Source organism: Lonchura striata, chromosome 1A (assembly GCF_050655825.1).
Source record: "Lonchura striata isolate lonStrDom1 chromosome 1A, ASM5065582v1, whole genome shotgun sequence".
NCBI lineage: Eukaryota > Metazoa > Chordata > Aves > Passeriformes > Estrildidae > Lonchura > Lonchura striata.
Genome location: NC_140741.1, coordinates 68,322,320 through 68,346,780, shown reverse-complemented (window position 1 = coordinate 68,346,780; position 24,461 = coordinate 68,322,320). Strand labels below are relative to the sequence as shown.

General features: G+C 40.0%; 2 protein-coding genes across 5 annotated transcripts in view; both read left to right on the top strand.

Annotated features, from left to right (window-relative positions):
* SEMA3D (semaphorin 3D) overlaps positions 1–24,461 on the top strand; it is a 134,183-nt gene that overhangs the window by 43,962 nt on the left and 65,760 nt on the right. For all 4 annotated transcript variants that reach the window (XM_021539566.3, XM_085568257.1, XM_021539570.4 and 1 more), the window contains exon 3: positions 13,009–13,169. In XM_021539566.3, the coding sequence (XP_021395241.1) occupies positions 13,009–13,169 (161 nt within the window). The remainder of the gene's footprint in view (positions 1–13,008; positions 13,170–24,461) is intronic.
* Positions 5,137–7,862, top strand: LOC144246282 (uncharacterized). Its single transcript, XM_077783141.2, has one exon. The coding sequence runs from the start codon at positions 5,286–5,288 to the stop codon at positions 7,722–7,724; it is 2,439 nt and encodes an 812-aa protein (XP_077639267.2). The 5' UTR covers positions 5,137–5,285; the 3' UTR covers positions 7,725–7,862.

The window sequence follows — 24,461 nt, the reverse complement described above, 5'->3', positions numbered from 1 at the left end:
TATTGTGCCTTGTCTTACTTTTTTTTGGGGGGTGGAAGGTGTGTATTTTTCCACATGGATCAAGAAAAAAAACCACTGCTGTTTCTTCACCCTTACGTATTGTAGATGATACCAGTATGGCTTATCATAATTAAACCATATTTTTGTTGTTGATAACAAGATGTCAGATGTACTGAATATTTAATAAAGTTGTCTGAATTAAGTCTACCTTCCTTCCCCCAAGTGTTTCAGACAAAATAATTCCAAGGTTTCTGTGAGTAGGATGTAGGAGAAATGAACTGTCTTGCCAGTCCTCATAAAATTGTTAGTCATGTCACTGACAAGTCCTGGCATCTCTGTTCTTTGGAATTAAGACTTGAAATACCATGAGGAGGAGAATACAAGGTTCTTTCCCTTCTTTGTGGAAAACAGACAAAAACTGGCAACATCAGGCAGTTCCAAAAACCTAGTCACATGCATGTGTTTGAAGGGAAGGTTTAATTCTCTTCAAGGTGCAGTGTAATTATGGCATAGGTCCATCTTCCCAGAAGAGATGAGCATTTGCTGGGGCAGGAGAGCTGAAAGTAGGCAAGATTTTGCTCTGCCGTTACTGAATCTCCCAGCTGCATCAGTCAGTGGCGGATGGGGAAGAGGGAGAGGGTGGGGTAGTTAAAGATGTGTCTATAACTGCAGGAGTGCATCAAGAAAACACAGCATGTCACAGCTCCTTTGTGTTCAGACAGCAATTAAAATTTTAGACCTTCTCTTAATGGCAGTTACATGTTTTCATCTTCTCTGTGTTTTCATCTTAAGAAGTGGGAATCTGTGCTGGAAATGTTAAGATGTTCTGGTGAGTCGTGGGGATCAATGCAATACAATGCATTTCCTTTATTGTGTTTCCCCATCCTAAAAATGTGTTCTAAAAAATCGTGCACGTATAAAACTAAAACTACACACAGTTAAATTGAAACATGTTGTAATACAGAATTAAAGTCATATATTCTCCACACCTGTGTTAATATAATACACTGTGATCTTTAATCACATATCTCATCCTTTATTCCCACATTTTCCTTGATCCATTAGTTGAAAAATCCTCTTCTTCACTTATACTTAACTTCTAGATACTGATTCATGTCATTACTATTCCAGAAGTTGTCACTGCTCTTGTGATGTCTTTAGGGTGCTCTCTCTGCATAGATCTTACTCAATCTATGCCTCTTCAATACTTCTACAAGTTTGAGGTGCTTTTATTATTATGTTATAGCTTTAATATATGGAGGAGATAACAAACTGTCTTCTAATAGAAGATTGCCATCTTTAGAAATCCAGGGTATGATTTTTGAATAATATTCCTTATTTTAATAATCTTTGTCTAGCTCTGCTTTCAATCTAAGAGAAACAGTGTATTTATCACTCATTTTTGTGCAGGTGGAGATAACCTGTGACTTTCATCCAAACTGCAGAACTCTTTAAGCACAGAAGTGACATTCAGCTTCCCTGAGCAGTGCATACTCCTTGTCTGCTGCATCATTTAACATCCTCATTCCAATCCCTAGAGCGGATGCAGGTTTTCACATACCAGTCTCATTCATTAATGTCATTTTCAGGTCAGCATCAGTTTTGTTACTAAAGAATGGAAGGTTCTGTGTCCTCATTCATATATGTTTAATTCATGCAGTGTAGACAGTCATGTTTTGATCTTCTGAGTAATAATATTTTTTAGTTAATTGAGAGGTACTTCCATACATATTTTCTGAGTGTATCTCTAGTTTCTCCTTTATAGGGAAAAGTAGAGAATAGCCAAACCAGAAGATTGATTGCCTTCTAAGGAAAAAAAAAAAACCAACAAAAATTAAATGCTTTTTGATTTGTGGCTATCCTAAAATTTCCATGCAGAAATGCAGATTCCTAACTGCAAATTTAACCCTATTGATTTGATTTACTTTACTGATTTTCATGGACATCTTAGTGTAGTCTCTTTTCTCAGTGAATGCAGTTATTTTACAGAAGTGTGCTCCCTGTTTTATTGGCTGAGGGAAATGCCCCAGCCCAGATTTGGACGTTGTCACCAGTGACATCCACAAACATGTATCATTCCCATGTGGGAACATGGCCATGCCCCAGAGTAAGCCATGCTTGCTGTGAGCAGTGGTGACTTGGTCACAGCACCAGGAATCCTGCATTGTGATATAGTACATAGGAAAAAGCACAACTGAAAATAACCTTTGGCTTTTAATACAGGATTTACTTAGCACTGTTAAAAACGGATATTGTAGTCATTAAATCTAATAAACAAGAACATTTTTCTCAGCTGATTTGTTTTTCTCCTCATTGAAAGAATTAAGATGCAGCCTCACTCCCACTGAAGTCATGGCAAGTGTTTGGCCGCTGAAGTAAATTGAAGCAAGATCAAATTCACACTCCTCACTTTCTTCAGCTTGCATAAGTAAACTAAAGACAGTCAGTTCTTTCTCCTCTGCTAAAGGATGGCAGTGCTAAATCATCAGCTCCACTTGGAAATTAGCCACATTTAAAGGATTATTTAGTTTCATGCAGTGTTCCACGTACAAGATTTTCTTCCCCCTAAGAGTGATCCATTCTTTAAACATGGTGGAAAAGCAAACAGAGAACATTTTGGTGCCAAGAATTCTTTTGAAAATTTGACTGGATGAGTACACTTGCTTAATGTTCAGAAATGGTCCTTTTGAACATGCTACTTTACAATGTCATGCATTCTGTTCTCTGTATTGTTTTTGCTTTAAACCTGTTTCAATTTATAACTGATGAGATGCTTGACTGTTGCATCAGAGCAGTTAGTTAGTTAAGTTTCAGTACAGCTAGCTTATGTCCATGTCATGCATAATTTAATTACCCCTAAAAACACAGTTAAAATTATGTACAGCACCTTGAGCCTCACTTAAACTGTCTGTGACACTGCAGTAATCCCAGTACCCTGACAGGGTGTTGCACAACTATGACTGGTTGGAATGTGGTCAACTGGTGATGTATAAAAGAGCCTAGAAATGAGTTTTTATTTTGCAGCTGTGCTTGCTCTGCTGGAAGAGGAAGGAAAACCAGAAAAAACCCTGCTCCTGTGGTATCAGCAGCTGTAAATCTGAATGCTTATGAAAATCAAGGAAAGTGTGTTGAGTGAAGAAATGGTGTTTTCCTCTTGTTTGTTATTTAATTAATTTTTGATGGTTTGTTATTTCTCAGAAAAATTATCTCTGACTCCTTTGAGGAAAAACATGAAGTGTTTATGTGAGAATGAAGATCTTACTATTGGAAGATTGTATAGTTATGCAAAAAACTTTGTCTGTTTTGTCTCAAAATGCTTTCTGGAGGCAGTGAGCATTGAGACTTATAATATACCCTAGCTTTATGATGGATGGGCACTGCTGTCCATGCAAGGAAAGTCTATTGTATATGCATAAACTAAATATAAATGTGAAGGCATTTATAAATAGAAAAACCAGCAAATTTCTTGCAGACTTTTTTTTTTTTCTTTTTTTAAGCTAGTGAACTTGAAGGTCAGATTCAACTATATGTTGCATTTTCTGTCATATAATTAGCATATATATAATGTCCTGGAGAGCAGCTTCCAGTCACTGACATCAACAGTTTACATAGCAGTTGAACTAAGAATAACCTTGGAGAACTGACCCATATCAACCTCTTAAGTGTAAACTGTAGCTCACAACAGTTTTTGTGTTTCAATGGTCACAGAAGGGCCTGAATTTGGTAAAAGAATTGTGTTCGAAAAATACGGAACTATTCTGCTGAGGGTTTGCTTTATTAAATCTTGGAATATGAGACGAAACAAAACTGAAAGAGTGATACTTGGCAAATAATTTCTGCTCCCATGGAAAAAGAAGGATGGGGCAACATCAAAAACAGCTTCCCTAGAAGAATGCAGGGAAGATACATCATAAATGGCATCAGCTTGGAAAAGCGTTCGAAACACTTTATTTGACTGCTTTTGCTAATGACATCTGTTAAGCAAATCCAATTCAGAGCAGTTTTAGTAATCCCAACATTGTTCTCCTTCTACACACCAATGGGAGGGGGGTGATCCACCTGACATCAGTGTCTGTCTAGCAGTGACCGTCTGTGGTCACTATGCAGGTAATCAAGTCACATCCTGTTTCCCTTTCCTCCCTCCCCATTTCTGCAGTTCCATTTATAGATGAGTTCCCCAAAGAAAGGTTGAGGAGTATAATGTCTCCTGTACTCACAGTCCTTTGGAGATAAATACACAAAGAGAGAGCAGAAAGACACAGAAGTTCCTTTATATGTCAGAGAGATTGTCTAACTCTGTTTAAGGGAGACAATTTTAAAGATGGGGGAATGACAGAGGTATATCTTTGCAGAAATTTGAAAACACATTTTGTTTTCTGAACAAAATCCTGCTTATACCAGAATTTTGCATGGTGTTGAACCACAGAGTTTGAGAGCTAAGAGGTTATTGAAGGCATCAAAATTTTGTAATTAATTTATTGGACCTTTTTAGGATGGTATTAAATCTTCCTGTGCATCATCCATGCAACCTAGATTTCTTTCAGAAAGATTTCTCACAAAATCTGTAACAGAGCATTAGCTTACATGACATCCTGCCCCAACATAATAAGTGTGAATACTACTAATAAAAAATATCCCCCACCAGTATTAAATAAAAGCCGACTTTTGTATACTGAGCACATCCGTGGGTCATGTCACCCAAATCTATATTTGACGAGGGTTGTGTGCAGGTGCTTGTGCCTGCTTTGCCAAGGGAAGCTCTGGGGTTCCCAGGTTCCCGAGTGATGGATCTGCACTCGGTGTCTCTTGGGGCTCTGGGTGCCGGGGCCATGATGAGTTCCGTGCCCGGGGCCATGATGAGTTCCGTGCCCGGGGCCATGATGAGTTCCATGACCGGGCTGGGACGGCGGGCGGGGCTGGCCTGTGATGCGCTCTGGGCTCTGTGACAGCACAGGGGCCGTGTCACAATGGGGGCGACTATAAAAGGCCCCAGGCCGGTGCCGCTGCCCCAGTAGAGCCTCGGCAAGCGGTGAGTACACAGCAGAGGGGAGAGGGGGCTGGAGGAGGGCTGGGACAGGAGCGCCGGTCCCCGGGGCTGCCCCGTCTCCAGGGCCCAGCGCCCGGCGGGAGGGCCTTGCCGAGGCCGCGGTGCGCGGGGGCAGCGGTGCAGCCTTGCCCGCTGCCGCGGGCCCTTTCCTTCCTGCCACCACATCCCTGCCGCTCCTGCCTCTCACTGTCTCCATTCCGGCTCCACTGAACCCCTCCTGTGTGTCCTCCTACAGACCATGGCTTTACTGTCACTGCTGTTCGTGCTTGTGCAAAGCCTGATCCAGTACCCCCAGCCAGCTGGGGATGGGCTGGATGAGGCCACGCACCAGAGAATGCGGGAGCGTCAGGAGCTGCTGGAGCGTGAGATGGTCCGACTGATGCAGGAGCTGGAGCAGGGGCCCCTGCAGCAGCAGGACGAGGGCTGGGGAGCCATGCTCTTTGGTGCCCTGCAGCAGTGGCCATTCTGGGTTCTTGCTGGCATCCTGCTCCTCTTGGGCCTGTGGTTGGGCTGCAGGAGAAGGAGCTGTGAGGCCAGCAGCAGCAGCAAGGACCAGAGCTCCCGCAAGACCTTGGGAGATGAGAGAATAACGGAACAGGAAGAAGACACCGCTGATCCAGAGGAAGGTGGAGAAGACAGTGGTATGACTCTGGAGGCAGACGACAGCGGCACTGAACATGACAGAGAAGGCAGTCCTGTGGCTGCGGATGACGGAGATAAGGATGATGCCATTGAAGACAATTCTGATGTGAAGATGGAGGAAAACAGCAATGTCGGGAATGGCAATTATGATGTGAAGGAAGACAGCGATGTCAGCAATGGCTATGACTTAAAGAAGGAAGGACAGAGTGATGGGGATGTGCCAGGAGATACTACCACTGAAGGAAATGAAGAGGAGCCTGGCAATGTTGCGGGAAATAAAGAAGATCTAGATGAGGCAAATGAAGGAGAAAACAAGGATGTGCAGGTGGACCAAGACAAGGACACTGGAAAGGAAGAAGGAGAAGGAAATGAAGAAAAAAACAATAGTGCGACTAGGAAGGCAGGCAACAACACTGATGTAAATGAAGGTGAAGACAATGTAGATGGAATGGAAGAATACATGGATGTGAAGGTTCAGGAAAGCAGAGGTGCCAATGACCAGAGAGGCAAGGACTGGACTGGGCAGGAAGATAGCAATGAATGTGGGAATGAAATTGCCCATAGTGGTTTTCCTGCACTTGAAGAAGAAAATAAGGATGTGATAGAAGATGGCTATGGTAGAAACAAGGAAGAAGAACAGGCTGATGTGAATGTGGAGGGAAACAAGAATAAGGATAGACAAGGAGAGGAACAAGGTAATGTGGCTGCCAGTGAAAAAGGTGGCAGTGATGGTTACAGGGAAGAAGGTGCCAGTGGTGGACTTGAAGACAGAGAAGACACCCAAGATCCTGGGAATGAGCAGGACATCCTTTTAGTGGATAGTATAGAGTGGCCTGTGGAGGACCTGGAGAGAGGCTGCTCAGTGACAGCTGAGCTGATGGAGAGCTTCACGCGTGTCTTTGTGGACAGCGTGAGCGATAGCTTCGATCCGGTGCCTCAAGAAGCCATCGGGGTGGGCAGCGCCTTTGAGGGCTGGAGTCCCCGTGAGTGGGACGGGGTGTACCGTGTGCTGGTCCCACTGAATCCCCCACCAGGGCACACCTTCCACCTAGAGCCAAGCAGTGAAGGGCAGACGGCAGCAAGGACCTTCAGCATCCGTGTGGAGCTGGTGTGCACGTGCGAGAGGGAGCAGCTGGGCGAGAAGCCGATGTGCCTCCTGCACCACTCGCAGGAGGAGCTGCGGCGGAAGCAGCAGCGCAGCCTCCTGGAGACGCTGTGCACCGGCTCCTACCTGGATGTGGAGAAAACCTCCCGCTGGTTCTTCCAGATGGTGAGATGCTCGTGGCTGCATGTGCCTCAGTCATACTCATGGCACTTGGTGTTTCAGCCCTGCAGCCGGTCCTGCCAATTCCAGCTGAGCAGAGGCAAGAGGACCCTGTCGGTGGAGATGCTTTTTGGGGTGCGCCAAGGGGACTCTGACATCTTTGTGGTCAACCAGCCTATAGAGGCCCAGAAAGGCAGCTCCAGTAACATTGTGAGCAGCCAGCCCGCCAAGGCCAACATCCTCGCAAGCACAGCGTGGCATGAGACATTCGCTGTGGCAGAGGCAAAATTCTTCCAGCGCATTGCCAGGCAGATACCATGTAAGAGGTTGCACCTGAAATACCTGCAGCTCTTCACCTGCATGCTGAGTGGCACAGGTTTTTCCACCTCTACCTGGAAAACTCTGGTCATGCATATATTAAACATCTCACCACCGGTCTACTGGCGCAGGAAGGAATTTCCACTGCGGCTGTGTGACATCATGTCATTCCTGCAGTTCAGCCTGAAATGGAAACGCCTGGACCATTTTGTTCTAGGCAACGAGAAGCTTCCTGCGGAGATCAGCTTGCCGCCAGCAATGCGAAAGGTTGAGCCGCTCAACCTCTTTGAGTACCTGGCCCGAGATCCGGATGCCCACAGAAAGGCGGTGGAGGCTTTTGATCAGCTGCACTTTCGCCTCTGGATGATGCTGTCCAACACTGAGAGGAGTAAAGTGCACGAAGCTCTGATGGAGAAGTTCGCAGCCGATTGCTGCGACCTCGACTCTTTGTGATTGCTGCATTTGTCCCTGGCACTCCTGACAGAGATGCTTGCCTGCTCCTGCGGAAGGAAGATGCTGCAGCACAGGGATTCGTTGTGCACACACTTCTCTGAGTGGCCTTGCCCTTCACCTTCCATTTACAGTGATGCTGTTGCCTAAGTCTAGGAGGCAGAAACGGGCTCCACCTGCACATCCTTCCAGAAGAACAACAGTGAAGCTGATGGAGGTTGCTTGGAATACCTCGAAGACAGCAACCTAGCCTATTAGGGACTTAATGTAGTTATTTAGTGAGTTGTAGTTTTAATTAGACTTGTTTCTTAGCGTTCGTGCCAGAGGCCCTTTAGCGTTGGCAGTATAGAACTATTTTGCAAAGTTACCCTTAGTGTAGAGAAATAGAGTTTAGACTAGATTAGTTTAAACCCTTAGTTTAGAGAATTCCCGTTAGTTTAGAGAATTCCCCTAGTTACTTGTCTGCTTTTAAATAATACTTGAATACCTATGTTTGAGAAACTAATAAAAGAAGAGAAGTTTCTTAAATTGCCTGAAATGTGTCATTCTTTGTACGTAAGCCTCTGTATCTGAGAGAATGTCCTTCCTATACCGCTATCTGAAATAAAGACTCTTTGCAAAGAGAGATGGTGGATATATTAAGTATGCTGTCTCTTGAGCACTTCCATAGAAATGCTCAAAGTTTGAAGTGAAAATGCCCTGAAGTGCCTGAGATTTTGCAGCAGAGTACTCCTGAACTTTTTTAGCAATCTTTGGAAAAGTTTTCTTTACACAGTCACTTTTATATTCTCCTGGGGAACCATCAGTCCTAAAAGATGAAGACAGAGTAGTCCCTAACTGCAAAACATGTGCTTTAATACATCTTTATTTGGCTTCTCATAACCACGGTTTTGACACAAAATTGGGACCTCAGAAAGTAATTTTTCTGTTTTTCTGTTTTCTCTATTCCTGGTTATCTGTATCCTTTTGGAGAGGCCCTGCTGGTCTATGAATATAACCTTTTCCACCAGGGCTATGTAACATTGTATGGCATTGAGAGCCACTTTGCAAGCACAGCTTTACCCATATGAGATGCAGCTAAAAAAATACAATTTACATCTTGCAGTACATAGTAGAGATTCATAGTAGTTTGGAAGTATTTATTCTCTTTGCCTTTGTATTTATTGTCTTTACCAATGCATCTGGGGTCATGTGATCAATTTTACCCTCAAAATACCTTAAGAATTGGATAAATCGCTGCAGTCATGCTATAAATACTTTATCTGAAAAGTTTGGTTGAGAATTTCTACAGTGCCCATGTAAATCTTTATGTATACTCTCCAACATGAGAAAGGACTTGATCCTACCTAAAGGAAAGTGAGGCAACCTCTGTTTTTTGTTGTATATATTTTGAAATTTATACAGCCATTAGTTTCAGAGTCCTTCAGATGTGTCATTAAATGTAGCTGTTTTGAAAGATGTTGAGATGTTCTCTTTCTGATATTTTAGCTGTAGCTTGTCTTTAAAAAAATGTCTGTAACTGGTCACAAAGGGAATTCTGAGTCTCAGCCAAGCTGGTTCTACATTGCTGCATTCCTGCACCATGCTGGAGTTGAGGAATGGTAGCATGATCACCACACATGTGCCTTGATGCTAACAAGTCTAAGTATGTTTTATAAATACAAATACGTGTTATCAAAACAGAATGACATTTTTACTTTTGAAGCCTTTTCTGTGGCTATGCTGCTGGAGATTTTTTAAGTAAGCAATGACCATGCTGTTTTAAGCCAAGTCCACTGAGATACTATGCTAAATAAATAAAACCCAGTCACTATTCCAGCTTCTACCACTCAGCAATGAAATATTAACCCAGAAGGGGAGTTAGCTGGATGCTTATTTAATCACCAAGCTGGAAAAAATGATTTAATTTGGAGGAAAACAGCAAAATGAGACTATACAACTGAGTGCTGAACATGTACTCATGAAAGGCCATCCCTGTAGCTAACTTTGTTACTTGTGAGAATGCTTGTTCTGTGTTAGCCAGGCTACAGAGATGCAGTGATTCAAATTGACAGATTGCTCTAAGCTTGAAAATCATTGGGAAATGTGCTTTTCACAGTACATTTTTCCAGTGTAATATCCTTGGTGATAGTAAATATGTCTCATTGTGAAGGGAAATTTCAACACATAAGATTGGATTGTGTTGTTTTATGGAGTGTGACCAGTGATTAATTTGCCTGCAATTTAATCAACCCTCTGTTAATGTTTACTTGTGAAGTTTTATTAGGTCATGTTACAGTTACAATCTTATCAATGATCATGCTCAGACTTTTACTTCCAAGCTGTTTTCAATAGTAAATGACTGGCCAAACCTGGTTCTTTGTTGCTTTGCAGCTTGTGTTGTCATCTACATCAGCAAAAAAGGAGTAAGTAGTGTTGTCATTTCAATCTGGAATATTCTGCGGATGTTTTCCTTATGATGTAGTGAAATAGATGATTGTACAAAGCATCACACAGGGCTTATTCCCACTTGGGCATTTCAATCATGAGGCAGCATTTTCCTTCACTGTTGTAGCTCTTCTAGGTGGGGTTTTTTACTGATAAATTCTGGAACTGTTAAACAACAGATGAGAAATGTCCATTTGGAATGGTCATTTCAGAGATCATTCCTTTCAAGCAAGAAAGAAATGGGAAGTAGAGAGCAGTTTCAGTCATCATTCTTCATGTATGTGGAGAATCAAATCCATATATTTTTGCAATTGACATTCTTGCGAAGGCCCATGCTTTTATTTGCACAAGCATATAATTTATCCTTCCTTAGATCAAATTGCCTGTGTCTGCAGATGGGAAGGAATTTTTCCTCATATTCTGTATGTTAGTTATTTGTGTCCTACAGGTGAGGACTGAGGTTTTTATAATACCATCTTAACCATAAGCTGCTCCTAAGTGATCTTCCTAGCAATTAATAAACAAAGCTTTTAAAGTGTTACTAGTTTAGAAAACAAACCCTGACATCTTTGTCTTCACAAAATATATGTGAGAGAGGACAGTGCTGATATATAGCAGTGTAATGCCTAGCATAGGATATAATTTTTCAATGGGAAGCAGGATTTTTTTTCCAAAGAACTGCCAAATAAATCTCACCTAGGGGAATAGGAGTGTCAGTGCATGACAATTTGTTTTCAGATTGTACCTTAACAACACCCTGCAAATGTGCCAGACAAGTGCACACAAACTTAAGTAGAAGTGATTGAGCAAAAAAATAATTATCATAATTATATTCCAGATAGATTAATAATGATAAAATATTTTTCCTTCCAGAGTGCTGTTTATTAGGCAGCATCAGAACCTAATATTTTTGCCTGTCATATGGTTTGTGAGAGATCTTGGAGAAAAATGTTTGGGTGGGGTTTTTTTCCTTTTATTTAATTCAAGACATTTTTTCCAAAACACTGGCCCAAATTTTCATAATGATCAGGATGTGCAAATGACTTTTGCAGTAAGTCTGGCTTTTCTAGCAGGAATGCTATATTATCCATCCAGTGCCAGGAAGGTGGAAATACCCTTAATTTTTTGTCAGTTAAATACAGGATTTGCCTTTCTATCTGATGATTTCTGAATAGTTTAGCTTGGAGAGGTTGCTTGTGGAAAAACTGATTCACTTGTTTATTTCTTTTCCCCAAAGTAATGACTACCTAACAAGACTTAGCTATCCTTGTGCTCTTTTCTGTATGTTGTTTGTGTCATACAGAATTATGTCCACAGAATATTCATTTGGCAGAATGTTACAGATTTTTTTTGCAGTATTATAGATTCTTTCATTAGTTTTACAGAGCATAATTTTTTTCTTAATTACCTTTTGAAAGATATTTGAATCTACTGTTAATTCGCAGTAAAACTTTAGCGTCAAATTTTTGATTTTAATAGGGATCTTAGAGGTGTTGTTACTGGATGTTCCCCTTACTATACCATTCTCATTGAATTGGAATAAATTGTCTTTGCAAATCCCTTGTTTGGCTGGAGAAGGAGGCCTGTGTAAGCAATGTGAAGTTCAACAAGGCCAAGTGCAAGATCCTACACCTGGGTCAGGGCAAGGCAATCCTTGATATCAACACAGACTGGATGATGAATAGATTGTGTGATGACTAGTTTGAGTGCAGCCCTGCAGACAAGATTTTGGCAATACTGGTAAATGAAAAAAAAAAAAAAAAAAAAAGGATATGAGCCAGCAGTGTGTGCTCACAGCCTGCAGAGCCAGCTGTACCCTGGGCTGTACCAGAGGAAGTGTGTTCAGCAGATAGAGGGAGGGGATTCTGCCTCTGCAGTCTGCTCTGGTGAGACCCCACCTACATTCAGTTCTGGGGCATTCAGTTCAAGAAAGACATGAACCTTGGAATGAACCTTGAGAAGAGCCCTGGCAATGGTCAGAGGGCTGTAACACCTTCCATATGAGGACAGGCTGAGAGGTTTGGTGTTGTTCCACCAGGAAACAAGAAGGCCCTGAGGAGACCTAATTGTAGCCTTCCAATATATAAAGGGGGCTTGTAAAAGATATGAGCAAGAATGTTTTTCCAAAGTCTTTATTGACAGGCAAGGGACAGTAGTTTTAAATTGTGAGAGAGTAGATCAAAACGGGATATAAGAAAGGCATTTTCTGTTATGAGAGTTGTGGGAAACTGGTACAAGTTGCCCAGAGAAGTTGTGGATGCCCCATCCCTGGAAGTGTTCAAGGCCATGTAAGGTGGGGCTTTGACCAAGCTGATCTAGTGAAAGATGTTTGTCCTCATACTCAGTTGAACTGGATTATCTTCAAAAGTCCCTATCCACTATTTCCTACTCCTAATTATTCTTGTCTGGCATTGACTTTTTTGCTGCTTTATATTTGGAGCACCAAATACGGTGAGGTATTGATCGTTGAGCATGTGTATCCATGAGTATGATAATATAAATGTAATTAGTTTTCTTAGAAAGAAGGAAAGATATAGCACACATTTTGCAAAGATATGTCTTTCATGGTTTCTAATTATGTTGAATTTCTGATTCTTCTATACCATACAGATAATTATAAAGAAAATTTTACGTAGAAAAATACTTTGTGAAAGTAAATATTACCCAGTTTGGAAGTAAAAAAAAAAGCCCAGAGAACCCCAAAGTTAACGAGGACTGTATTATTACTCTAGAAAGTCATACTCCAAGACTGCACTTATCTCACTGGTATACTCCATGCTGGTTGCATATATTTATAAAAGACACTGATGAGTCATATATAAACATTTTGATTATAAAGATTTTCTTCATTTTCCCACAGACTTGCTGCTTTCAAACAGCTGCATCCCATTCCTGGGCTCAGCAGAGGGACTTGATTTTCGAACCCTGCTGCTAGATGAGGAGAGGGGCCGGCTGCTAGTTGGGACAAAGGACCACATCTTCCAGCTCAACTTGGTTGATGTAAACAAAAATGTAAAAAAGGTCAGTGGGCTTTCTACAGAGTTTATCTCCTAAGTTAAATTTTGTTAAATTCTATTTTTGTTTGTTTTGTTTTATGTTTTTTTATTCATTTCTTAACAGGGTAACTGCAGATTCATTGTGCAATGCAATTTAGGAATATTTGGTAATCTCACCTCCCACAGTTATACATATTATCTTTAATCAATTGAATTTCTCATGCTATATGATCTCCTGTGTGACTGATGACCTGCAAGAGATTAGCTATGTGGAAGAACCAAGCAGTGCATGAAAACAGCATCAAAATATCACCAACAGGAAAAATGTAGCTCAGAGTGTTTGCTTCTCAACTTCTCTGGTCATGGTTACCCTCCTCATTCAAAAGCATTTGGAAGGAAATAACTGAAAACAGCCCTTTCATTGCTTCCTGGCATCACTAGGATTGCTTTACTGTAATACTGAACAGAGCAGAGGCAATTTAGATGGTTTAAATTATAGTAAAATGTAAGTGGCAATTTTAGCATTTCTGTTAATATCTAGAATTACTAGTGATAGGAAAAGCTTTCACTGGGATCTGCTGTAGTCCCTTGCCCGTGTCCAGTGACAATGTGTTAAATTGAGATAATAAGATGACAATTTAGCCTTCAATATTTCTAGTAGATATGGTGAACTGGAGCTTTTGTAAGCGCAGTTGACTGCTACGAGTGAAAACCAGATGCTTGCACGGGAACACATGAAAGCTGGTTTCCTGCTTCTTCCAGATATGAAGAAAATTTGAATTCTCAGCTGTGTTTGGTATTTTCTTTAGGCACCAGAGGGGGGTTTTAAATTACTGCATTCTGCTGCCAGCTCTGAAGAGGTAACTGACCCTGAATTAATGTGATTGCATGCAGGGGCTGAACAGGTGGAACAAGAGACTATTTTGCCCATGTTTGAGAGCAACACTTGCCATCATTGTATAGAAGAGATACAGTACCAAGCAGAATATCTTGTTCCTCATCTTGACTTCAGCAGTGCTGCACAGCCACTTTTGTAAAACTCAGATTCAGAGCATTTCAGGAAATTTCTTCCTAGGATGCTTTATCAAGCACTTAACTTGCTTCTGTCATCTCAGCAATTGACTCAAAATCCACCACCCCCTCAGGATATTGCATTAATAACAGCACTGCTAATTATAATTGCAAATTTTCAGACTACAAATTGATTTTTAATGTAGGCTTTCTGCAGAAAGCAAGTTTTTTTGTGTGTGAAAAGCAGACTTCTGTTTCTGTGGGATGCTGCTTGCCTCCTGAGAGATGCTGAGTTCTGTCACTTCCCATTATGTTCAGTGGGGCTTTATGAGCCCAGACCTTGCTGGAGGTGGCAGCACCCTGTGTGAGCCACCCCTCAGTCCAAGCTGGTGACATTTTGCCTTTGGCCAAGCCACCACTGATCATTATGGACCTTGTGCTTTCCAAGAAGAGCAGAACACACAACCAGGAGAACTAACCTGCAGTCAGACAGTGATATAGATATTACAGAGAAAAGACTCTGTATTGGAAGGAAAATGTGCCTTTCCTAAGATGAATAGAGAATGTATGCTTACATATCTGTGGTAACCTGAAAGGAGGGGAATAAAATTCCTAACCACTTGCATATCTAGACTAAATATGTGTGCAGGTTCAAATACTTCTACTTCTTTCAGTAGTAAACTAATAACAGTTCAACTATTCAGATGATATTTAATTTCTCAGAAAAAAATCATGTGAGGATAAATGTATCTAAGTGGGAAGAACTGACTTGAGAAGCCTTGCAGAGCATCCTGGTGTGACGATTTCCAGGGCCTCCCTGGGCATTCAACAACTTTGCAAATGTATCTTGTTGTGTAAGTGCCCAGGTAACACAAGGCAATGTCACACAAGTGTTTCTCTTTAATTCCTCTGCGCTTGGCTGGTTGAATCTTGTCAGAGGAGAGAAGGGATGAGACGAAGGAAGTAGCCTGAGGAACTGTGTATAAATCTCAGTTGCTGAGGAGGATGCTAGAGGATACTCTACAGTAGCAGGGAAGTGTCAGAGAGTAGCACTTGCCGGTGCTGTGTTTAGACTGACCGTAGTTTGGGTTGGCGCCAGGCCAGGCGGCTGGCTTCCAGGCTTTCCCAGCGTGAGGAAACCACACATGTTGGGACTACAAGGGTCTGAAGTGTGTCCTTTGTACTCCTCTGGAGTACGAGTTGTCTGGAAAAAATAATCTGCTTACACACAGCCACTAAAACGAGTAGAAATTGATTTGAATATTACATTCTGCCTATAAATGATGTGTTTATTAATGACTTTGAGGAAGGAGTGTGGCAAGCTGAGGGGGCAAGGGAAGTATAACAACTTTGAGACTAGAATGCAAGATTGTTCTTAGTTTAGGGTTTCCTTTCTTTAAAACAAAGCTGAACGTTAACTTTCAAATGCTCTGTGCTGGGTAGATTCATCTTATTTCAATAAAGCTCTCAATTTCAGATATTTGTTTTGTTAGGAGCTACTGATACCTTCAAAAGCCAAGTCAGAATCCCCAACAATTTATTTTCATATGTGGATATAATTACTTGGCAAGATTATATTTTAGAGTCTGAAGCTCTGTATTAAGACATTTCTGGAATAGTATTCAAAGAAGCATCCAAACCATTGCATCCTGCTCTCTTCTCTAATGTATACATATATATAATTTAATAACTTCCTTTTAAAAACCTATTTATTTACCTAAATTAGTTAATTTGACTTACATATATTAAGTTACGGCTTTATTTCCTGGCATATTTTCCTTATGAAATAAATCAATAGTTCTGCTGGAGTCCAAATTTCTTAAATTATTATAGTTGTTATTCAATATATTGTGTAATAGGTTGAAAACTTCCTTAGCTGGCAGCTTGAAAAAAAATCTGTCCGGTTTCCAGTGCTTGCAAACCTCATTATAAAGCAACAATAAATACCACAGTGTAATAAGCAATTCTTCCAGAATGACAGGCGAATGCAGAAAGCTAAAGTGATTATAGTCAATAAATATATAAAATTTTGCAACAGATAATCATCTTTCTGTAGCAGGGATATGTTTTCTCTGAAGTTTTCCTGTACAGAAGCGTTTAGCTTCTGTTGCTGGAGCAGCATTATCAAGTGCCACAGTCTTTTTTTGAAAGATCCTCATATGCCTGACAAATTCTGCAAGCTGTTTGCAAACTGGAAGAATTGTGATTTCTTCCTGTGAGTGAAATAAAGATGTTTAGTGAAAGAAAGCAGTTCTACTGAAGGCCTCTGTGCCATTACCACCTGAAGTGCTGTGTAAAACAAAAGAATACTTAATAGCATGAGAAGCTAGAAAGCTGGAGAAGAAATTCTGTAGGAACACCAGGCTCTGGGATCCTGCTGGAACCATTACATTCGTACATTGAATTTTCTTGCAAGTTTGCTTAAAGCCTTTTCTATTTTAGTTATTAAGCTAAATAAATAGGAAATACAAAATGTTGTCAGCTGGGTAAACAGTGAGTAAATAGCTGCAAAGCAGTGGTGCCCCTTTCTGTGGCTGTGCTAACAGTGCACGCAGGGTTACATGTCAGCGCGATTATCACGGTGTGATGCGCAGCGTGACCCGCCCAGCTCCGCGGGAATAGGAATGCTATCAAGGCCTGACAAGCTTTTGAAAAGCTGCCAACCTGCAGGAGCTGTCAGTGCTAGAAGACACAGCCCCATGTGGGCCAAATAGATAAACATGTCAGATCCCCAATAGCAACTTTGGAACAAGTTGTTTTCATCTGTTCCAGTGTGCACTGGCTCTGGGTCACAAATTATCATCACTTGGAGCATCCTTGGTTTGTAGTTGCTACTGTTTTTCTGGCATGTACAGCCAGCTTGTGACATCCTTGAATGCTCTCTTGTATTGACTATTAACTGTATTTCACAGGGAAAAAAAAAAAATATATATGCATAAATGTATATTTATCTGCTGGGTAAGTGCTTTTGAAATAGCTGTATGTAATTTTTTCTATAACTCCACTGCTTGCCAGCAGTTCAAGTGGGCTTGTGTTTCAGCACTGTTTGCAGTGTGACACACCCATCTCTTCAGGAAGGGGAACATGTATGCAAATACATATGCATATTTATGTAAAACAGCACCCTTGAGATGCAGGAGCAGAATTTTACATTCATTGCTCTGAGAAACTTCCTGTCAGTCTATATAAGCGTGGTCTCAATTAGGAATGAATCCAGTGGGAATTTAGCCAGTACTGAAAGGAGGCTTTGGTTCTTGCCATCAGGCCTGAGCCTCAGGAACACATACAGAGTCTGAGGTGTTTATTGCAGCCTTGAAACACAGTAATACCAAGTTGATTCTTCTTAAAAAAAATGTGCTGCTTATTCTATAGCTCAAAGGAGGTTAGCTTCCTGCCTGTCAACAAAACTGCAGTCTGAGAGTGAAGCTTTCTTGACCTGTCAGAAGAAAAAGTTTGCCAGGAAACATATTTGAAGACCAAAGAGTCATGTGGAAACCACTGGAGATATTTAAATTTATGAAAGTGGAGCATTAGGATAATCTAGGGTAAACCTAGTGAAACTTCAGGTTAGTGGCTTTCAGAGGTACAGGCGATAACTTTGTGCTTGCTAGCCCTTGGAAGGGAGCTGTTTACTCCATAAAGTTGTTTGACAGACTTAAATTCAGGCACCTGTGTAGACAAAGTGAAAGCTTTTGAAAAGTGTTTACAGACATAAAAGAATAGATAGAGCAAGACGTGAAGAAAGCAGTATGAATCCAGAATGATAACAGTCCTAGGTGGAAGAGTGTGTCTCTGTTATTTCCTTTTGCATTGTTGCCATAAATTATGTTCCCATAAACATCCGCTGTCATTTTTTGTGTTTTACCCATGTGTGTAGCTATAAAAAATAGCCAGTATCCTGCTCTCTGAAAACATTTCCTTATATTGGTCTTTGGCTTTTTCAAAGGTAGGATTTTTTTTAGTCTGAAGTGATAAACATGTCAGGAGCAATGCCATTTACCCAAAAAATCCTGGTGTATAGTTTCCTTTTAGGAGAAACAGACAATAATCAGAAGTCTGCTGTGGTCACACTGTGGAAAATGAAGTGTAGAAGCACTGAAGCCTTTGAAGAATTAACCCAGTGTAAATCAAATCAGCATCTAGTCTATTTTCTTTAAGCTTTCACATGTACTCATAACATGCACTTTTCAGAAAACCCTTGAGGCTGGAAGTACTGGCTTCTACTTGTGTTGGAGATCACAGTTTAAGAGGAGAACTGGGGCATGTGGAGATGTTCCTTTGTTGCAGACAGATGCAGTATTAAAGCCCATTTGGTTCTAATATGAGGTTTCATTCTAACAGCCACCTGCCAAATTTAAGCTACCAAAATCTTGTGTCTTCCAAATACACAACTTTTATTTTCCTCTGACTTCCAGTGCATTTTACTCAGTTTGACAGCTCCATGAAAATAAAGAATGCCATGCACTGACACTGGCATTCCTGCTGTGTTGTAAATCACTTTGAAACAAGTCTCATATTCTCTCTTTCCCCCATCCTGTTACATCAGATTATATGTATCCTATTTTCTGTTACTATGAAAGAATTGGAGATGGAAATTCTGGTTAATTTATTTCATGGATGTGTGTTGCAAGTATGGGAAATAGTACTATAGGTAAAGGTCTGTGGCAGATGTAAAAAATATTAAGGATACATTCTTGGCTATTAAGGATCTCTTAAGTATTTCTGGGAGTTAGCTAAACCTTGATGAAACTGCTATAAAGAAAGCTAGATTGAAAAACACTAAGGACAGCCCAATTAGTTTTCAAATTCAGGGAGAAATATAGATGAGAAACGTAGATGTATCAGCTTCCTTTGTTTGCTGATGACTTCAAAATACTGAATTCCAGAGTACAGCAATTACAGTGGGAGTCAGTTACAAGACCTGCTTGGGATAAAATTCCTGTCAAGATTTGTGTGTGACAACAATTTGTCCAATTCCCCAAGCTGTGAGCTTCCATAGTGCCCACATTAATGCAGCAAATGTGAGATATTTATAGAGAACAACCTGTATATAAATATGGTATGCTAAAATCAGATTATTTTCTCGTTAATTAGTGCAGTTGGTTAGAGCATGGTGCTAATAATGTCAAGGTCATGGAGTCACTCCCTGTACAGGCCATTCATTTAAGAGTTGAATTCAATGATCCCTGTAGGTCCCTTCCAACTCAGAATATTCTGTGATAATTGTAACACTCTTTGTTTTCCACTAAATAATACACAGAATGCATTAAATTCTTTCCAGTGTTTTCTGGGAAATTCAGTAAATTTTTAGTGCTTGCAGTAATTTTCAGTGAAGTGGCCTGGGATCAGTATACAGCAGTGACAAATGTCCTAGTTCTCAGGATGCAATCCTTGAACACCCACTCTTGTTGCATTGGGGCATGACATTTGTGATACTGTCTTATGCAGCAGGGGGACATTCTTATTGGATCACTGCTGTATGTTTTCTCAGTGCTCCTTGATCTTACTGTTTTTCTTTGCTTTTGTTTTTTGAGCTATGAATTACAAACTTCTTCAGAAAATCAAGAAAATAAATTTTTCAAAGTCACATTATTGTCATTTTACTGGTGGGAAAATTGAGACCTGACTGTCACATATAGTAAGGCAGTAACAAAACTAGGATTAGACTGTATCCTGGTTTACTTCAGTCTGTTTGGCTCATGTTGCCTCTTTACTGTATTCATTTTATGGTCCCATTGAGCTAAGCCATGATTTTTTTTTTTTTTTTTTTTTTTTTTACACAGTGGAGTAGTTTTTCATGGAGAAGATTTTCTTAGGGGGAGTATATTGCATATGCCAATGTGACAAAGGGTTTACAACTCAATCTGGCTTTGTTCTTTGGAAACTGCAGTTGGGACTGTCATATGGGGAATTTACCCATACCAATGAGCCTAAGCTTCTGAGTTATGGTGTACATGCTTCACAAAGCCTTAATAAGACATTTTGATGCCCAGAAAGCTGTAATTTTATTGCATACCTTCCCTCAAGCATCAGTATGATGAATATCTAGTACACAGAATGAAACAAGGAAAGAAAGTTGGCCTTCTCTTTCTGCATCAAGCAGCTGTTAAAAATCTGTGTTTTCATCTAAATGCTTTTATCACTTTTTATTCCTTTAAAATAGGAAGGGAGCAATCGCTTTCTCACCAGGCCCCAGATTTGGTGTGTGAGTGTTTTGAGAGGTGCTGATCAGCTGATGTCCTTCACTCCTGCTAGGGATACACCCTGCTGGTGCTCCATGCACCACTAGCCGAGCACTTCACAGAATCACAGAATCACAAAATAATGAGGTTGGAAGAGACCTAAGATCATCAAGTCCAACCTATGCCCTAACACCACAACTAGACTATAGCACCAAGTGCCAAGTCCAGTCTTTTTTTAAACATATCCAGAGATGGTGATTCCACCACCTCCCTGGGAAGACAATTCCAGTATTTTATTATTCTTTCAGTGAAAAATTTTTTCCTAATATCCAACCTAAACCTTCCCTGGCATAGCTTGAGACTGTGTCCTCTTGTTCTGCCAGTTGCTGCCTGGTGGAAGAGACCGACCCCCATCTGTCTGCAACCTCCCTTCAGGAAGCTGTAGGGAGCAATAAGGTCACCACCACATTGGGGTGTCTGGTGCCAGGGGCTGCACTGACTGAGAAGTGCAGCAGCACGTGCATCGGGCACGGGAGAGGCTCTGGTGAAAGCCCCAGGGCTGCTGAAAGCCGACAGCCTCAGTGGGACACTCAAGTGCTTGCTGCTGGCATGAGCGTGGCTGTCGTGGGGACGTGAAACTGGCAGGAGTCACGTTGGTCAATTGGTCTCACTCCCTGCTATCAGCACCACCTACCTCATGGAGCAGTTATTCCTTTTGTAACCCAGCTGTTCTAAGTGGCCCTTTGGGATACTTCATGCAACTTCTTTAGGAATGTTGTTGCTGTGGGACAGATCCTTGTTACTCCAGTGTTTCAGATTTAATTTTTGTTAAAATCTGTGATCTATGATATATATTTATTTATGAGCTTTTTATACCCATTTCCTCTGGCTGTTTATAATTCTGGTCTTCAGAGCCCTTTGATTCTTCCTTCCTAATTTAACCCCACTTGTATTAGTGGTGTTTTCCAACTTTCTGTCACCTGCATGTGTCGTGGCAGAGTTCTGGGTTTTTATCAAGGCTGCTGAAGGGTACAAGAAACAGGATGAGCTCTGACACTGTTCCTTGAGGAACTTCATGAGTAGTTTTCTACCTCAAGTTCTTTACTTATTAGACCATTTTTTTTCTTGTACTAGTGCCTGTTTTTTGCAGCTGCGCTAATCAGTTTCCACGTGACAATTTAGTAAATACTTAAGTGGAGCCATGGGGAAGAGCAGCTCTAGCACCTTAGTGCACTTCAGCTCGGTTATTAAAGTACTAAAGTACAATATTAGACTGAACCAATGTCTGTTTACCAAGTTATGTTGTTTTCTCTACCACACTCCATTTTCATTGGAAACTTGTGTTGTCTCTTCCCTCACTAAAAACTTGTTTTGAAACCTTACAAACAGATGAAGACCAATGGTTTTTTAAATTGTTTAGGTAGCTTACGGTCTTCCTCTTTTGTATTTTGGACAATATATAATATTTTCACTCATTTTATGAAGTCCTGCACCATGCTAGATTTAGAAGCCTATCTAGAAGTGATTAATGAAAAAGCTGTAATTTCACACAACTTTTTTTTTTGCAATCAGACTTAACTGTTTTATTTTGAGAACCCCTTCTCCTAAGGATTTATAGTCTAAAGTGTTATCTTAGATACAAAATCTGATACTGAGATAGATACATAGATACTGAAAAATGAGTAAAATATCAGTATTATTAATTGATGACAGATAACAGCTCTTTTGGAATGAGAAGGGTGGATCCATATATTTTTTATATATATATATATATGCACACACACATAGGTATATACATAGGTATATACATAGTATATACACATAGGTATATACTATGTGTATATACATAGGTATATACACATAGGTATATATAGGTATATATATATATGTATATATATAAATATATATACATATATATATGTATATATATGTATATATATATATATACAGCATCCACATGCCAATTTATATATCTATATATAAATAATACACATTTTTAACAATTTTTTCTTTCCTTTTCATTCCTTTCTCATAGTAAAAATGACTATTTAGTGGACAGGAAAATGTTACTTTTAGAAATCTGCTGCTCCTGATTTAGAAAGACCTTTGTGGTTTTAAATGTTTTCTTTTAATCAGAAATCAATTTCCATCTACCCTTTAAAGTGATACCTTATCTGTCCTATGCTTATGTACTGCTTAATTTCATACTCCTGGGAGGTATTCTTTCTCTCTGATAGTAAAGAGCTTATTAACTTTCATTTATTAGGAGAATTTAATTTCTTTCCTGTTGCTAAAATTAAGAAAATATTTGAAGAATGATTTAAAAGTAATGGTAAGGTTGTTGTTTTTTTTTTTTTTAAATTGGGCAATAGAAGATAAAATCTGGAAATCATGACAGTAGCCAACCTTTGGTATTTTGATATGGTTATTTTAAAATGAAAATAAACTGAAGATTAAGAAAAGAATTCTATTTAAGTATACCATTTACGTATTCCAACTAGTTGCATTCTTGCCTTAAATTCAGTAACTCCATTAAGCTAATCTAAGATTTTTCCAGACATTTCAAATACAGATACATATATACTATAAAATATATTAAATATATAATTTGTACTGTTTGTAACACAAAATGATTATAACTTAAGTCAATGTTTTTGTCACCTTTAATATATAGTGCCTGGTTATCTGTCTTTTGTTTCCATTCCTTGAAGTTTTTGTTTATTGAGGAATTTGGGAAAAAAAAAATAGAATTTGTTAATAAGTTGTTACCATTGTGAATAAAGCATGTAAATAGAAAAAATATTAAAAATTTACCAATTTCAAAGCTTCAAACCATTTTAAAGTGCAATGATTTTAAATCTAACAGAAACTACAGAAGCATATGGTCTTACTTTTTTTGGATTTTGTAAAACTAAGTAACTCATCAGAATTAAATATAACAGTAAAACTTAATTTCACCCCCTACAGAAAAGTCACTACAGATGTGTAACGTTACTTGTGTCAGGGTTGGAGGGAACCAGACCTGTGGTACTGTTACACAGCATGTCCTGTAATAAAAAAATGAGGTTTATGCTTTCTTGCTCAGCACATCAACTCATTATTTATTATGCAATTTTCTTGATCTATTACAATTTAGAACTGACAGTTTCTGGGAACCTCTCATTTCTTATATGTAATGCAAATAAATACCACTTTTACTACCCCATATATAATTACAAATTGATTTTCAAGTTGGATCACTTAGCTTCACTTTTCATTGTCTAATGTGGCCTTATTATGCTAAATACTGAGTCTGTTGAGTAACTAGAGAGTAAAACAATTGATTTTTTAATATAATTGTCTGTGGTCAATTACCATAGAAGTGGGGGTGTGTGTATTTCCGCCTTGTAGGACAAACAGTAATTTCCATGAAGGAATCTGTAGAAGAATGGAGAATAAGTCAAGTCCATTAGCACTTCTGATGCCTCGAAGCAGATGTCTCTGTTTTTAACTCCTCCAGTTCTTCTGTGTATTTGACAAGGAGATCTGAGCATTTCAAAATCCTGAAAAGAGACATCCTGTCTGCCTAATTGGATAACTAAACTTTTGCCAGACATCTCCCAAGCCCCTTGCCTCTAGGCTTTGCTGTAAATGATTCAGGCATCTTGGAGAGAATTGGTCATAAATTTTATGTACAAGAGAACTGACAGCTCAGACAAATCTCCTTGGGCCAGGTGTGTTTGGAGATCTATGATCTCGCATTCATCTATCTCTTCCTTCTGATCAGCTTTTCTTCACTGGTACATTTTCATCAGCTTTTCTTCTTAAACTCAACCTGTGTTGCAGTGGTGACGCATCCCACTCTGCCCAGGCAGAGACCAGACTGGACCTACCTTCAGCCCTTCCTGATATTCCCAGTACTTTCCTCTGTGCTTCCTGGCACTGTGCACTGTGCCACCCACATGCCCTGGCACAGCTGATTTCAGATTGCTTTTTTTTATACCTCATTCAGAGGTATGTGGTCAGAATGATGACCACATCATTCTGAGAAAAATGCCCTGGGAAAGCAAAGTTATGCTCCAGTACTGCCATGCCGCTACACTGTTTTATCTCTGACTCTTTGTAAATATTGTAGAGGGTTAAGG

What these genes read in the sequence shown, in the direction of transcription:
- LOC144246282 (XM_077783141.2), top strand. Translation starts at nt 5,286, where the DNA reads ATGGCTTTACTGTCACTGCTGTTCGTGCTTGTGCAAAGCCTGATCCAG.